This window comes from Conger conger, chromosome 5 (assembly GCF_963514075.1).
Source record: "Conger conger chromosome 5, fConCon1.1, whole genome shotgun sequence".
In the NCBI taxonomy this organism is placed as follows: domain Eukaryota; kingdom Metazoa; phylum Chordata; class Actinopteri; order Anguilliformes; family Congridae; genus Conger; species Conger conger.
Window position 1 is genome coordinate 49,233,728 of NC_083764.1, and position 15,816 is coordinate 49,249,543.

The following is a 15,816-nucleotide window of genomic DNA, read 5'->3' on the forward strand; positions in this document are numbered from 1 at the left end:
TAAAAGGGTAGAAAAACTAAACAAATGAACAACACAGCTAATAATAATAAAAAGATGATATGTTTTTTTTGTGCCAATATTTAGGGTGCCAATAATTCTCAGTCTGACTGTAGGTATTGCACAGCAATGTGATGGCATTTAAATATGGGCATGGGAAGCGTTTTTTAAACTGTTTCAGGATGCCTGTAATTCTCAAATGAAAACAAAATCTAATTTTCTTTTTGCGGCTCAGTTCCACCAGTACATCAAACCCAGAGAAAACAGGAGCAGAAGTGTAGTTCATCAGATTGATGTGCTTCTATTAACTTTCCTTAAAAAAAATTAAAAAGGCCCTCAGCAAGCTTGATTTACTGTAGGAGACAGTAAGATTGTCTCCCTCCCCTGTCCTTATTACACATTGACACTTTATTATAAAACATTAGGGAAGGGAACCCTTGCCGTTACAGTCTTATCGATTACCGGGGTAGACCCTGTGATTTAATGTCAAGGGCATTCCATATTTCCACATTTTCTGCCTCCTATTAAGCACCACACTTTCTTTTGGCTATTGATGCATCAACAATAACAGTTACAAGCGGCTACAGAAAATCAATGGCGGGATTTTATTACCAGTTGAATGAAGCGTGCCGTGCTGTTGCCCTGGTACTTAGCCTTCCAGTACATCTTGCTGATGTGTCAGGTATTTCTGAACTGATATTTGTTTTGGAAGTATCCATCAAATGTAAAGACAAGCATTTCGGTGATTTCTTCCATGAGTTGCATTGTGTTTGTGTGTGGGCATACTCGCTTGCGTTTGTGTGTCTGTGCGTGTGTGTGGCTTACTGTATGTGTGCATGTGTGTGCATTACCCTTCTGTTGAAGAAAGCTACAAACCAGTTTTCTTCATAATTAACTGAAATTAAGTAAAAACTTTTTTGATAGCTGTAACAATATCATGACAATTTAAAGAAAAACAATGAAAATGTTTACAAAGTTAATGGCAAAGAATACTAATTAGAGTGATTGAATGCACTCCAATCCTGGACTTGCACAGTTTTACAAAAAATAAAAGCAAGATAAAATAATTAAAGTTTCGCAACCAATGCACATTTGTGTCATTACCCCTATTTAATATTGGGAAATAAATAAACAGACATTCATATAATCTAACTTCCATGCTCAATAATCCTTCAGCTGCATTAAAATGAAACCATTTCTTGAGTGTGACATTTGTATATTGAGTTAACAGTAGGAAAAGTGACAGACTCCTGGCTCTTGTGTAAAGCACTTTTCCTGTACAAGTGATCTGAAGAGAAAAAGAGCAATAGCCAGTGTCAGGATTTCTATTGATCAGCCCGCCACTAAAAGGCATATTTACACACGGCACGCAAACACAGATAAGACGTTGCACAAGCCCTACATAAAAAACCCCTCCGTTTCTCTATTGATCCTGCAGAGAGATTTCTGCTCTGTGGCCACCCATAAACCTGCCCCAGTCCTGCACAGGGAAACGGACAGCTAGACCGGCCATCAATGTGTTGCACAACAGACGAGCCTTACACCGGTTGAATTGGCATGTTACACCCCTTCCCCAAACTTGAACTTGAATTCTCCATTTTATTTCACCCATGCTCTACCTGCATTCCAAATTGCCTCCACTTCTCTCTTCACAGGTGTGATTGGAGCTACTTGGCAACGAAATGAATATATATATTTCGTTTTTTTATTTTATTTATATGCCATGGACACCGTTCAATTTTTAACATAGTTGTTGGTGCATCCAACATATTGTTTCAGAACTAGCTTAAAGATAAATTGGTAGAACTGGGGCATTATTATCATATATATAATAACTATAATAGTTTTCATCTGTAGTTCCTGCGTTTTAAATAAATGTTCTTTTTAAAATACAATATTAACAATATTCAATGATCAGGGGCATTTTGAAATGTCATCAGACTCAAACTTTCTCAACGCAATTTAAGTATGCGGGTCAAGACTGCAATGCTATGCCCCAGCCTATCAGTCACAAGCACTGGCTGTAGCGCAGGGCTGTAGATAGCATACAGTCTCAGGGGCCGTGTTCACAGTGGCTCTCCAAAGTAATGCGAACTGTCACCCGGCGAGTATTCAGCCTCCCTCACCTGGGCCCTGGTGCGCCCCCGTCACGGGATCCCAGCGGAAACCCGAGACTGTCTGAAACAGAACGGATTGTCCAACAGGTGCTGTGGACACGGCCTGCCATCGCCCATCCCTTGTTTAGTGAACCAGGAAACCGGCCTACTTTATTTAAAGAAACAATGCTCTCGGGTGCCAGGATAGACTCCCCGCCCCCCCCCCACCCCCCGGTCAGTCGTGGGGGGTGCTGTTTCTCATCACTCATTGTCTTGAGTTACTGTAATACAAACCTGCAAAGCTCAGCAATGGCAATAAAACTTGGCCATAAGCCCTTGACAAATTTAGCAGTAGGCTAAATTCATTACAGAAGTTCCCCCTTCCTTATTTTGGAGGGTGGCGTTAAATAATGGAACTGTCGACCCATGGTGGCTAGGAGCTGGGTGTGTTGTCCTGGTCTCTGCTCCATCTCACGAACAGTTGGAGGAGGTCTGGGAGCCGGTGGGGTGGCTCTGTGAGTTCCATAACTCTAGTTGCAGTCTTAAACGTATTTACCTGAAATCTAGGCTTTGTGTTTTCTCTGGCACAGACTACAGCTCCCCTCATTTCCAAAAATAAAAAACAAATAAGGTGTTGAAGGTTATATCAGGAGATATTGCGTATAATGGGAGTGTGCCCAGTTTAGGTCACAGTGGGTGATGATGTGTGCACACTGAAACTCACTGGTAATCTGACCCTCACAAGGAAACATTTTCATCTGTCAAAAGCTGAACGGCTGAATTAAGTCATTACCGTTACACTTTACTGTTACTATGTTTTCCGGCACAATCAAATTAACTGGAAGAGAAAAGGGGACATCTGTTTATCCTTAGGCAAACGTATTTTGCTATTCGAGATATTTGCTTGGTAGGTGTATTTGGTGTGCTTTTCTGTGCTAACGTGTTGCGTAGTCAACCTGCTCCTCCTGTTAATTTCAGCTCTCTTGTACGTTAACATCACATTGACAGGCAGCACAACCTGTCACGGTTCATGACCCTCCAGGGCAAGGAGACCACACTGTGCTTGTGGGCATGGTTATGGACTAAGTGAAACTTGACTGAGGTTCACATGTTTGGGGTAGGGGGCCTGGCTGGAAATGTAAATAATAGATATATCTTTAGTCAGTGGGATTCTATCCTTCATCAGATGTGGCAGGGTGGGGGGGGGGGTTGCTTATGTGTAAGGAAAAAAATACACTATGGATTAACTGTCATTCTCACAAAAAATATACATCCCCAGGCACTCCGTTGAATTATTAATTCAAATTTTTCTCTCTCTCAAAAAATAAATAAATATATTGACGGGAACTTGGCTTTAATGACCTCATTATGTGGCCGCTTTTGACAGCAGTTGGCATCAGAGCAGCCCCAGGATTTTTTGGAAAGACGGGGGATGTTTGACCCCCAAAAGATTTTCTGTCATTTCACGATAAACAGGACTCTTGAAATGCCCCCTGAACTTACAGACATTAAACGATTTGTGAAAAAGCTTCACTGAATGCAAAGCAGTTTTTTGGCGAGGCCAGGATTGCTCTGAGGCGAATAAATAAGGAGCAGGTGGGAAGAAACAGAACAAGCCTGACATTTTTCCTTTCCACACGACCACTCTTAGGTTCTCCTTTTCCCCTTCAAAGACTTGAGGCTTTTTCATGAAACGTTTCTGTAGTGGTGCGTTTCAGCCTCCTTTGTTAAAGCGCACAGCTGTTAGAAAGCAGAAGTGCACTGGCTTCTAGAACATTTTGACGGACGTATTTAGACAGACATCGCCAGCGACCTTCGCTGATGCATTGGCATTTGTTTTCCCAAGCAACAACACATCCTGTTTCCAGTTTCTTTCATATGTTTCAGTGCAATTACACATGTGTACGCATTGTGGCTGTACGGATTAAGTGGTGGATTAAGTTTCTGAAGATTATTTGACGTCCTCCATATGGGGCATGTGTTTTCGAGTTCGCTCTTTGTTTGTGTGAGTTTTCTCTCCAAAAGGAGATAGCACGTGTGAATTGAAGGGAACTTTTAAAATCCAAAAGTTTGTTTGAAATCAGATGTAACAACTCAGGGAAAAATGACAGCATATTGTTTTCATGGGGGTTTTTTCTGGTGTAATCTGACGTCTATCATTGTGTTTATCGTGGGGTTTTTTTGTTTTTGGAGAGAGTACTGAAAACGTATATTTAATCTGAAAAAAAAATATTTAGCATTAAAAAAAAAATCAGACATTGAAGTATGGAAAGGAATTAGGATTTGCGTCACAGGTGAGCGTCCTGTGTTTGGATTACAAATTCAGATTTTTTGAGCATGACCTGTAGGCCTCAGAGTTAATGCCATATGGCTAAGCATGTTATATGTCTTATCTGTGCCTGTGACAGACAGTTGAATAATACCTTACCCAGACTACTGCACCCCCTGAATTCATAGGTGGTATTGTAGCATTCAGATTGAGCTCACCTCATACAGTATGTGTGCAGGTCTTTGCTTTATCTGCTCCAACATTGGTCCTAAATGCATTGCATGCTGTTGAAGCATCATGTGGTCACAATTAACAAATAGTGCTGATTCCCAGTAAGCAACAGTGACACTTTTGACATGGAACCAGCTTAATAAAACCAATATGTTTGGAATGCTGTGATTCAAAGATTGATTTAGTCTGAGTTGTAGCCTGGAGATCGACAAGTGGGTAAAAAAAAAAGAAAAAAAACAGAATTAACAGAAATTAAACAGAGACATGAACATGTTTTGTGTTCATTTTTTATTGAAAGGCTAAATCACAAAAAGCCCCCCCAGTAGTATGAGGTTTTTCAGTCATTCATGTTTATATAATACCCTGGTCCTACATACCATGGCCCTTAGCTCTTAATAACACTCCCATAAAGCACAGAAAGAGCAGATGCAGATGTGAATATGTATTCTTCCTCCTCTAGAGGATTTGGAGTGCCTTTCAGCTAGCATCTGTAACAAGCGGGGTTTATCCGAGACTCCCATTGTTTTCCCGATCATACCCAAGGCTCTTTCCCACTTTTCCCCCCTCTTTCCATCGGCAAACGATGTGACCTGTCCTTGGGGCGAGCGGTCTGATTCCTCTACCTGTCCAGCTGAAAATGCAGGGCTTCGTTTTGACTTAATATATCCCCAACGGTCACGTTTCTTTGTTGCCTTTGTCTGCGGTATGCTGGCCGCTTCGGCCACTGGTTCATGGTGACCGGACCACAACAAACCGAACCTTAGCGTTATGAAGACATGCTCTGACAAAGCTTGTATATCTGGGTTTTTTTTGTGTTTGTTTTACAAAATACTTACTATTAGAAACTTGGAGGGAGGCAAGGATAAAAGCAGTCACATACAGTCAGTCGCAAACACACACACTCTCTCATTTCACAAACCGAGCACAAAAGACTAGAAAATAAAGTCTACTGATTACAAACAAGGTCAATGCAGTGTGCAGCATTCAGTGAACTTGTTAAGTAGCATTGACTATTTGGAACACCACCAACGGTTTGGAAAGATTGTAAATTTACATCTGGGCTCCACCCAGCTCTTCAGTTGATTTCATAGAAGTCATCAAGCCTGGTATAATTTTTTTTTATTTTGAATGCATTATTAAATTTGATATAGCCTCACAAAAGGAGCAGACACAGGAACAATCATTTTGTTTATTTCAGCCCTGAATTAAATTAAACTTGAGACGCAGTGAAGAGTGAAGAACAGATGTTCATTTCTTAATTCCAATAAATCTATTTAAGCTAACCTGAAGTACTGTGCCAGAAAAATGCTGTCACCCCAGATTTGGCCACCTTCTTATTTGTGGAGCTCTTATTCCAGGGGTGCACATCAAGGGCCAATTCACTTCAAGATTTTGTGCCAACTTCTGCTCTTAATTATTTAATTAGCTAAATAATGTCTTCATCAGACATTTGTATATGCACTAGCTACAGTTGACTGCAAGCATATCCTAAAGATTTTACTGCGCTGTACAGGAGTGAACCAACATAATTTATAGCGCTGTCAGGAAAATAAATTAAGGTCGGAGACCAGCCCTCCAGGACCGGAGTTGTGCACATTCTGTCTTAGACAGACACCTGCTTTCTTTTTTTTCTTTGTGGTTTAGAAGCAGACACTGAATTTTAAAAATGGCATACATAAAATGATGCAATGAAAAGGATGCAATGTTGCTCCAATGTTGAGGCAAATACCTGAAAAAAGTTTGTATTGTTTTCAGCGTTGAATGCTGGGAAGCACCTGTGAGCTCTTTTATATACGAGCATGTCAATGGCGTAATCGAGCTGTAGGATCTAGGAATTCTCAACCTCTGTCTGCGAATGGTGATTTATTAAAACGTATCAGACATTCAACTTTGAAACAGGAAGTCCCCCAACGAGTGGCTCCGTTCCCAGACGAACGAAAGCCTCCCGCGAGGCGTTCGTCGGGACAATAAATCACCCGACGGGGGCACGAAGTTGTGGATTTCTCAATGGTGTTTGTGTAATGCAAAGCCTTTATTGGGCCCCAGTAATCGCACGGGCAGCCTTTGAGGATGGGATCCGATCGGCACGAGCAGATAAATGGCTAAACCCAGAGCAAATAGCCAAGGTGATAACGGCACAATGTGCAACTGTAAATCACGCCGCGTTCCAACTCAAACAGGGCTGTTTTTGTTTTTCGCGTATAGGGGTATTTTTCTCAGCGGGAGGTACAGATATCAGGGTTGCTGAATTCCTGTGGTGCACAGCGACGGCCCCAAACGGAGTTGGGGGTGGTAGGGGGGCGGTGTGGGGGTGGGAAGGACCTGTCGGACAACGGCCCCAGTGAGGAGCAATGTTTGTGAAGGAACTCTCTTTATGGGTCACCAGAGTTACCACACAGACCTGACAGTACACAGCCCTTACTGTGGGTGGCATGATGAGCTGTGTTGCCAGATGGTCCTCAAAAAATATTTCTTAAAAATTAAATATACTTTCTTGCACATTTTTTTTTTTTCTGTATCACCTTTTAAAATCTCCCATGCTTCAATACAGCCACAGTGGTGAAGATTGGTGCTGTTATCTTGACTGGTCATATCTTGGAAACTTGTTGATTGAGCTACACTTTATACAGCACGACTAATTGCAGCATGTCATAAAGGCTCAGGTCAGTTTAATAGCCAGGGAGGTCTTGCTAAACACTGTCCACTGCAAACACTTCTTAAGAAGGCTGCTCTACACAGACCATTTGGGAACAATGCAACCTGATGCACTTTACAGCATGCTGTCTTGCCAAACTAGCACTCATCGGGTGAATCCTTTGTTCAGCTGTAAGGTTAACAGCCTGCAGTTAATTCTATTGAGTGGTTTTTGTTCAGAGACTTATTTTTGAGAACAAGCGGTTATAGCCAGTGACTCAGCAGCTCAGCTGTAAATGAACATAAGTGGCATCAAAATTTACAGCCATTTTTTTTTCTCTTTTGACGAAAACCCCCAAAATGATATTTTTTCAACTAATTTGATGACAAAATTTGTGATGAGTGACAGGTTGTTTGTTCATGCAAAATAGATTTGGGGTCTAAAATTCAATGAAGCTGCTTTATTTTAGGAGTTTAGTGAAAGCGGGTCATTCTTTACCCTTCGGACAGGGGGAGTATACATAATGTTAAGACTACACAAGTGTTAAATGTGAGTGTGTGTGTGTGCGCTTATGTGTGCATGCATATGTGTGTGTAAACATCACAATACGAACTGTAGAGTTGAGAAGATACCACCCCTCATTGACACTTTTTTAAATTTACAAATGGATTCTCTACTGCATTTCATTAATCTGCAGCAACTCCGCATTGCTCCAAAAACTGAGTAAAGCATTGTAGCTTACCCAGCACCCGTAACTCATTTACAGTGCCGCCCCATGTATTTGAGCAGTGACCTTTTTTCGTTGTCACTGCCCAGCTAAGAAGCAACTGTCCAATTACTTTTGGTCCTCTAAAAAAAAGGGGGGGGGGGGGTCTCCATATAAAAAAGGCTGTAATTCCTACACAGAATACCCAATATAGGTGGATGAATACCCTCAAATTATAGCTAACCGTCTGCACTTTAACCTAATATGCATTGTTTCATTTCAAATTCCAATGACCTGGAGTACAGAGCCCAAACAACAGAAATAATACTTACGGATACAAAAAGAAACACTTACAGTACGTGCTGCACTGTATTTATTGATATACAGTATTTACCTCCACGTGATATGGAATGAGCTGTCTGCTAGTTCCTATGCCTTCACATACACAGAAGGCACTGTGTAAATAAACCCTGCAGTGTGTGGCAGTGTGGGAGATTGGAGAGGTGTTGGGGGTGGGATGTACAGTGGTGAAATGGCTGAGCCATTTTAATAAATTCGCTCTAATTAAAAGAGAAAACAAGTCCAGCATGTTGATTCCGTGTGTGAATGTATAGGGTCAACCATCTAGCACGGTTCGCTCCTCAAACAATATGTGCTACACAAGACCTAAGGGTTGAGCGTTGGTACTGAAACACACCACCCCTCTGTGTGCTTGCTGAGAGGTTGTTTCATGTAAAAGTTGATAATTAGTCCCAGAGTGAGTACTGGGGAGATGGAAAGGAATTGGTACCATGCTGTGCTGCATCAAGACTATTGCTGGATAGCCTTTTTGGTAATATAATTTTCTGTATCCGTCAGAGATGTTAGCTGTCAAAGCTTTTGCCCGTACCAACATATACATGTAAAACACAATAGCCACTTGAACCTGGTAACCTCTTTGGTTTGCTAGTTCAGTTTGAAAGAAATGGAAAAAAATCAAGTGCTCTTTCTCCAAGTAGCTTCACAATAATCAGCAATTAAAACTGTTTGCAATTTGTTTCTGTAATTAGGTTTGTCGAAGTGAAAAAAGGAAAAAGTACGAGTCCCAAGTCTCCGTCTTTCATGCTAACAGGCATGTGCTACTGAAATAATAACCCTGTGGAGCTGGAATGATAGCTAATATTTTACACATTATTCTTTTTTGTCAGTGCCGAATAACAAAATTTAGCAGATAATGAACTAATAATGATGTAATGAACTTAGCAAATCTCTGATATTTTGGCTTAGTCTACTGAAGCATAAACACTCACCTAGCACTTTATTACGAACAACTGTCCACTTACTTTTTCATTCCAGTATGAATAGGCAATACCTAATGTAGTTGTTAACATTAATTAATGATGTACAAATACATTAACCGAGCTGTACAGATGAACTTCTCAGTAGTAGTTAGTTAACAACTACATTAGTTCATGCCAATTCATGGAACCTTATTGTAAAGTGTTACCAATTCATTAACTAATATGTATGTTATACTATGATTCACAAATGAAAACTGTAATTAAATGGTTAAACTGTACTATGTTTTTCTTTTTTACACAATTGTTGATAAGTAGACAGGGATACAGGATGGTTTATAAAGCTAGGAGAAAACCAACATGTTCTAAGGGTGACAAGCATATTGTTATTAAAAGGCCGCACGCATGCTCTCATTAAATCATTTTTTATAGATACATGGGCTTCAAAAGAGAAAACATTCTAAGGCAGGGAAATACATAACGCTCTGTTATAAACTTTTGATGTTATTTTAAAAAACCTGTCTAGCATTCACAAAAACTAAGAGAGTAAAAAAAAAAAAGATCTAGACAGGGTGTATGGATCAACCAGACTGTGAGCTCAAAGCAGCTATGCACTGAAAAGAAATACTGAAAAAATGGAAATTCTTCAAAATTCTTCTTCAAGTGGTCACATCTAAAAATTGTGATTTGATACAAGTTGCATAAAAAAACCTCTAACTTCACATTCTTGAATTTTGAACTTTGAATAATTTTTAAGATTAACTTAAATGAAGGTTGAATTGAGAGCATAACATATTGAAATCTTCGTAAAAGAATTTATCCAATGAAGTCACAGCATCAGTTTTAACTTTAATTGAAGGGGGAATGCCAATGTGCTGCATCGAAGCAGCTATTTCAGTTAATTACTAAAAAGCATTCCTCTATGTGTCAAGCAATGCCCAGAAATGAGTGCTGAATGTACCCACAATGATACGTTTTGTTTTTGTTTCATTGTGAAACTCACTGATTTTAGACTGGCCTGACATGTGCTTATAGAGGAAGATGTGTTTTCCCAGTTTTCTATCAATGCAAGACACTGTATGTATTGTATAACAAAGACCTTGAAAACGGATCATTGCTTATATTATTTCCAGGTTCAGTCGACGGGTCATCTCGTAACTCTGGGGTCTGTATCTCTGGTCAGTCTCGCAGTACACAAGATTTAATTGGGGGGGTGGGATTGGTTTGGCTTGAGTTTGCCTGGGAGGGCCATGGGGAGGACAGGGACAACCCCTACTCTCCTCCCCCCCTACATACGAGTGTCTGTGTGGGATGTCCCCGCTCTTCCCCCGGACCTCATTAGTCTGTGATGCGTTCCCTCTTCCAGGTGAAATAGTCACATGACATGTTGTTTCCTGAGGTGAGCAGGCAAGCCAGTTTGTGCTTTAGCATTGTCTGAATCTTTCAAAATTCATGACCTTGGAATTATTAGGTTCTATTTGCATTGTGAGTGGTTTTCAGATATTAAGCTTCAAAGATTCCAAAGGGAATGGGCTCCAAGCAGATACCTTTTACAGATAACTTTTTTTGACAATCTTTTCATACTTTTATGAAATTTACACAATATTTTTGTGTAAAACTTCACACATATATTTAGTGCCCCATAAACAACATAATTTTTCTCAAAATGACAGTTTGAAGGGTTTCCATTTTTGCTCAGATGCTGGAGAAAGATACATTAGGGACCACAGGAAGTGTGCACCAATTCCAGATTAAATGTGGGTCTATCCCAGGGTTAATTTGTGTTGTGCTACACTGCTAATGACTAAAGTATACATTCTCCCTATCCCTTTTAATAATGTAAACAATAAAGTATTAAAAGCATTGCAGTATTTCAGTATAAAACATGAGAGCTGTTTGTACATTTGACGATTTACTGTTTGTGTTTGTACGTGGTTACACGTGAAATATTCCCTTCAATGTCTTCAAATAATTTGTTATTTAAAAAAAAAATTGGTTATTTTAACGAACAACTATAACAAACAATTTACTGTTCGTTAAAATAACCAATTTTTTTTTTAAATAACAGAAATTATTTGAAGACATTGAAGGGAATATTTCACGTGTCACACTATTTCAGATTACACTTCTAACCGTTATTTAATATAGATACTTATTTTTGTATTTATCTTTGAATTTGTTTGTCCTTGTTTCTATATTTTGTGGCTACAGTAGTTGTCACTGTGGAAGATAAGCATGTTGACACAGCGAAAAGGCTGTGTGGAATGTCAGACTTGAGTAGCTTTGCGACAGTTGACCATGGTTCCCTTTACCTTCAAGATGTGAAGAGCCTGGAGAACTTCCACCTGGTGGAGAGCGTCCAGGAGCAGGTGAACGCGGCGCTGCTGGACTACACCATGTGCAGCTACCCCCAGCAGACGGACAAGTTCGGCCAGCTCCTGCTCCGGCTGCCCGAGATACGCGCCATTAGCATGCAGGCGGAGGAGTACCTGTACTACAAGCACCTGAACGGGGACGTTCCCTGCAACAACCTGCTCATCGAGATGCTGCACGCCAAGCGTGCCTGAGAGCCGCCTACCCCAACGAACAACCCCCCGCCGTCCCCAAACCCTGGTACTGTCTCCCCCTCCCCCCTGGTCCAAACATCACCGCATCCCTACAGACACACCTGGAAAAGGTGATTCTGGGAGGTGGGGTGCCTGGATATCAGACGGGTATATAACTGGATTGACTGTAAGTGACTACAGTGTTTTCAAATCACAAACAGCAAGAGACCTCACTGAAGACAAACGATAGAACTTTTTGTTTCTTCTCGGAAAGGCTGTTGAAGGGATTTACTGAGACTTGATTGACTGAAAGAACCCGAAAGAACTGTGCACTTAGGGACTTTTCACACTTCATCAGTTTCAAAGAGACTCTTGGACTGCTTACTTTAGATGGAGACTGAGTGACAGTGTTAGTTTGCTGGTTGCTCACATAGCACATAAATGTGCCAAGTCTTTGGAAACAGACCTTTGGTTCATTTTTAGGGTTTTGGGCTCGGTTCATCTTGTCTTCATGGTCTGGTGAGGGGGCTCTCGCTGCCTCAATCAACTTTGTTTGAAGACTTTACAGATGTGAACAATCAGGACATAGGGCTCAACTTAAGCGCATCAAGGATATAGTACAATACATAATCTGGCTTTAGATACACACATACTGTAACTCTGTATTGAGTGGCCCACCATTGTTGCACTTAAAATAATTACATTTAGCTCATTTTTACACACACCCACACATGGAAAATGTGTCACCGTGCACCTCTTCAAGTTAAAAGTGTTGTCTTGTAATGATTACTTTGTTTTACACAATTCAGCACTAATAATAATATACAGTACAAAATAGTCTATATTACTGAAACCAGTGGATTGCTACTGCTGAAGACCAAAATGAATTTGCTGCCATTGGTCACAGATAATTCTTGAAGTTGTTGCGTATGTTAATCAACTGCAAATCAGACTCAAGTTCAAGGTCAGAATAAATATAACACTGGAATATAGATGTTACACCCCTTTTCCACAAAACAATGCCTCGAGGGTCGATCTCAGAAGCGGATGTTTAAATAATCGTATCCATAAAACAAGCGCTTAAGAGCTATGTACTATTCAATTCAGAATACACAGGCGTGTAGGCTGTTTACTAAACAGCGTCACACAGACAGCAGAGGCCTTTTCTGTTCTGAATTAATATTCTTCTGTGTACAGAGACGACACGCTGTGGGCACACGGTGTACTGCATTTTACCTGAACACAAACACAGCCTCGCCAAAAATAAACAACAACATATTATCATAAAAGAGGGTAATACTTTATTTTACAGCCCGTTAATTACCTAGTACTTACTGGGTAAATACCAGGTATTTAGTAGTTAGCTATTTTGATTTCAGGGTTAAGTAATATGAAACGGGCCGTAAAACATATGTACATAGTACTTATGGTACTTCCTGACTTTGTTTCATAGTACTTACCACTGAAATAAAAGTACTTACCTAATAAGTACACAAGTAGCTGTGTACTTTCCCAGTACATACTAGGTAATTAACAGGCTGTAAAACAAACCTGAAAGAGGAGTCATTTACTACTCTTGGTCGTTCTGCAGACATACACCTTATGAGGAAAGGTTCTTTTTTTATCTGTGAACGGTTTACTTTAGCTTTGTAAAATACATTGGGAGGTTAGTTGTGGTAAATTATTAAACAGTATTTTTCTCATTCACATGAAGGCATAGAAAAAGGGACATTCCTCTATTGCCTTAATAAAGAAAATAATTTCCCTACAAATGTTTTATTTTCCTTAAGATGTTTTTGCCTCTGTCAACTGTAGACCAAAGCCTGCAACTGAACAAAGTGTGGTGTTCAAAAATAAAACAAACCGATCTTACATATCAGTGTTATGAACATGTGGTAACACTGCGAGTCTGTGAGTCTCATCGTTCTCCATGCTGATGTGAAATAAATACATACAAAATACATCAAGTGTTAGTCTTAAAATATTTGTATATTAAATGTTACTTTACAAACACTACACAAGAAGGGTAGCCATACAAATCTGCAGACAAAAAGGGCATTTTATTCCTTTTATTGATGTTCTTTGCAGTAAACCTCTTATGTGTTTTCAAGGGAGAACACATTGGCCAAGGTTGTGAACATTGCCTATTGTTGACTGTTATTATATGATTATTTTGATATCCCATAAGGTCATCTAAACATTTCCCCTGAATGCACCTTCCATTCAAGCTTTTGTCATGGGTTATGGAGGTGTGGTTAAGCGAATGTCAATGTAGTTGGCCATTTTTGTCAATTGAAAATGTAGGAATCATTTAAACAATTCACTCTGGTATCTCTCTTTATTCCTTTCCATTTTAAAAACTTGCTTTTTTTGTTTGTTTGTTTTTCCCATCCTCAGTCAATAATTTAATGAAAAAAATGTTCGATCCTAAACGAGGAAGCAGTGTCAAAGCCACTTATATTTATTACTATAAGATGTATATAATTTATTTATTGCTAAACATTTCAAATAGAAATTCATGAACAAAATGAAAAACATCCAGATGAACAAATGACCATGAAGTACACAGTGTGAATTTAAACATATTGCATAATATTGATTTTATCTATGGGACTAATGAAACTGCACCTGTATTCAGCAGTAAAAACTGGCTGAATTTCCACATTATGTATACTCCAGAATAAACATTGCTCCTGTAGCGTCTCCCACATGAAAACTGAACAACACTTGACAACTGCTATACATTATCAACTATTTACATATTGACCTGCTATGTGATGGGTACTTTAGAAGTCCAGTATCCATGTCAGTTCCTGGGGAGTTGTGCATAAGACAGGTTTTCCCCTTGCTGTAGTTTAATTTGACCAACCGTATAATCAATTTCCGTTTTCTTCAATAAAGGTGCTTTTAAACAGACTACAGTGCGGCTGCCATTAACCATTATTTTAAACAGTAAAACTAAGGAGTATCCCAGGTGCTTTTGTGTCATCATATTTCTGACACCCATACAAGACTTTTAGTAGCTTTTCTGTACTATTTCTTCAATATAATGTGAGTGAGATAATTCACTTGATTAATTAATGTTGACTTTGTGTGTGTGTGTGTGTGTGTGTGTGTGTGTGAGAGAGAGAGAGAGAGAGAGAGAGAGAGAGAGAGAGAGAGAGAGTTTTTTTGATCCCTATGTTTTGATTCAGCAGCTATCTTGACACCCCAATGCTCCTGACTGACTTTCCAGTTATTCTTTCTGAATATGTCTGAAATAAATAGAAAACCATTTCCTGTCTAGGAGATTTCAAGAAAAAATATAATAAACAAAAATACAAGAAAGAAGTATTTGGCGCTCCAGGATCTCACTCTACTCATCTGAGATAAAAACATTTGTAAGTTCATGCATATAAAACACAGTTTTTGTGATAAATCTGAATATTATATTAAATGATTTTTCAACATGTGAACCTAAAAGTCCAGGTGTTCGGCACCATGACTATAAAATGCTATTTTTTTGGGGACTTTCAATATGATTTTAAATTAGTCTTCTCCCATCCAGATTTAACCACTGGCAATTTTATATGTTAGCTGTAGATCGAAGAAAATTAAGTGGTTGAAATTCAAGGTAAGGCAGTATTTCACATATAAATTTGTGAGGGGGAGAGGGTTGGCCTGCTGCCCTCTGTTTTGACCAGAGAACACCCTCATTCATGCACTTGGGACACCTCTGGTTTTCAGGAAGCTTAATGATGTGGCCTTATTTTATGGGTGCTCTCACACTAGAGAGGTCAAACATAAAACTTTGTAATTGAATAAATGCATGAGATGCTGGCAGTAATTTAGATCGGCAGATTGAAAGGGCCAGGTTGGGAATTCGGCCAGTACACAGGGGAATCACATAGGCTATTCCACAAAGACAAAGAAGTGACGAAGATCATCACATTTTCAATACAATATGGAACATATTAAGCCATTGGTCACTTCTCTCCAACCACAAATGGAATTACGTATATCACACCGATTGACAATTACACTACATCATGTTAAGTTAATACTAATAGGTGGTCAATT

At 39.5% G+C, this 15,816-nt stretch overlaps 1 protein-coding gene across 1 annotated transcript in view; it reads left to right on the forward strand.

Moving 5' to 3' along the window:
* LOC133128368 (nuclear receptor subfamily 5 group A member 2-like) overlaps window positions 1-13,718 on the forward strand; it is a 43,578-nt gene extending 29,860 nt beyond the window's left edge. Inside the window, exon 7 of the mRNA XM_061241812.1 lies at window positions 11,531-13,718. Coding sequence (XP_061097796.1) covers window positions 11,531-11,778 — 248 coding nt within the window. The 3' untranslated portion in view covers window positions 11,779-13,718. The remainder of the gene's footprint in view (window positions 1-11,530) is intronic.
* The last annotated feature ends 2,098 nt before the right edge of the window (window positions 13,719-15,816 follow it).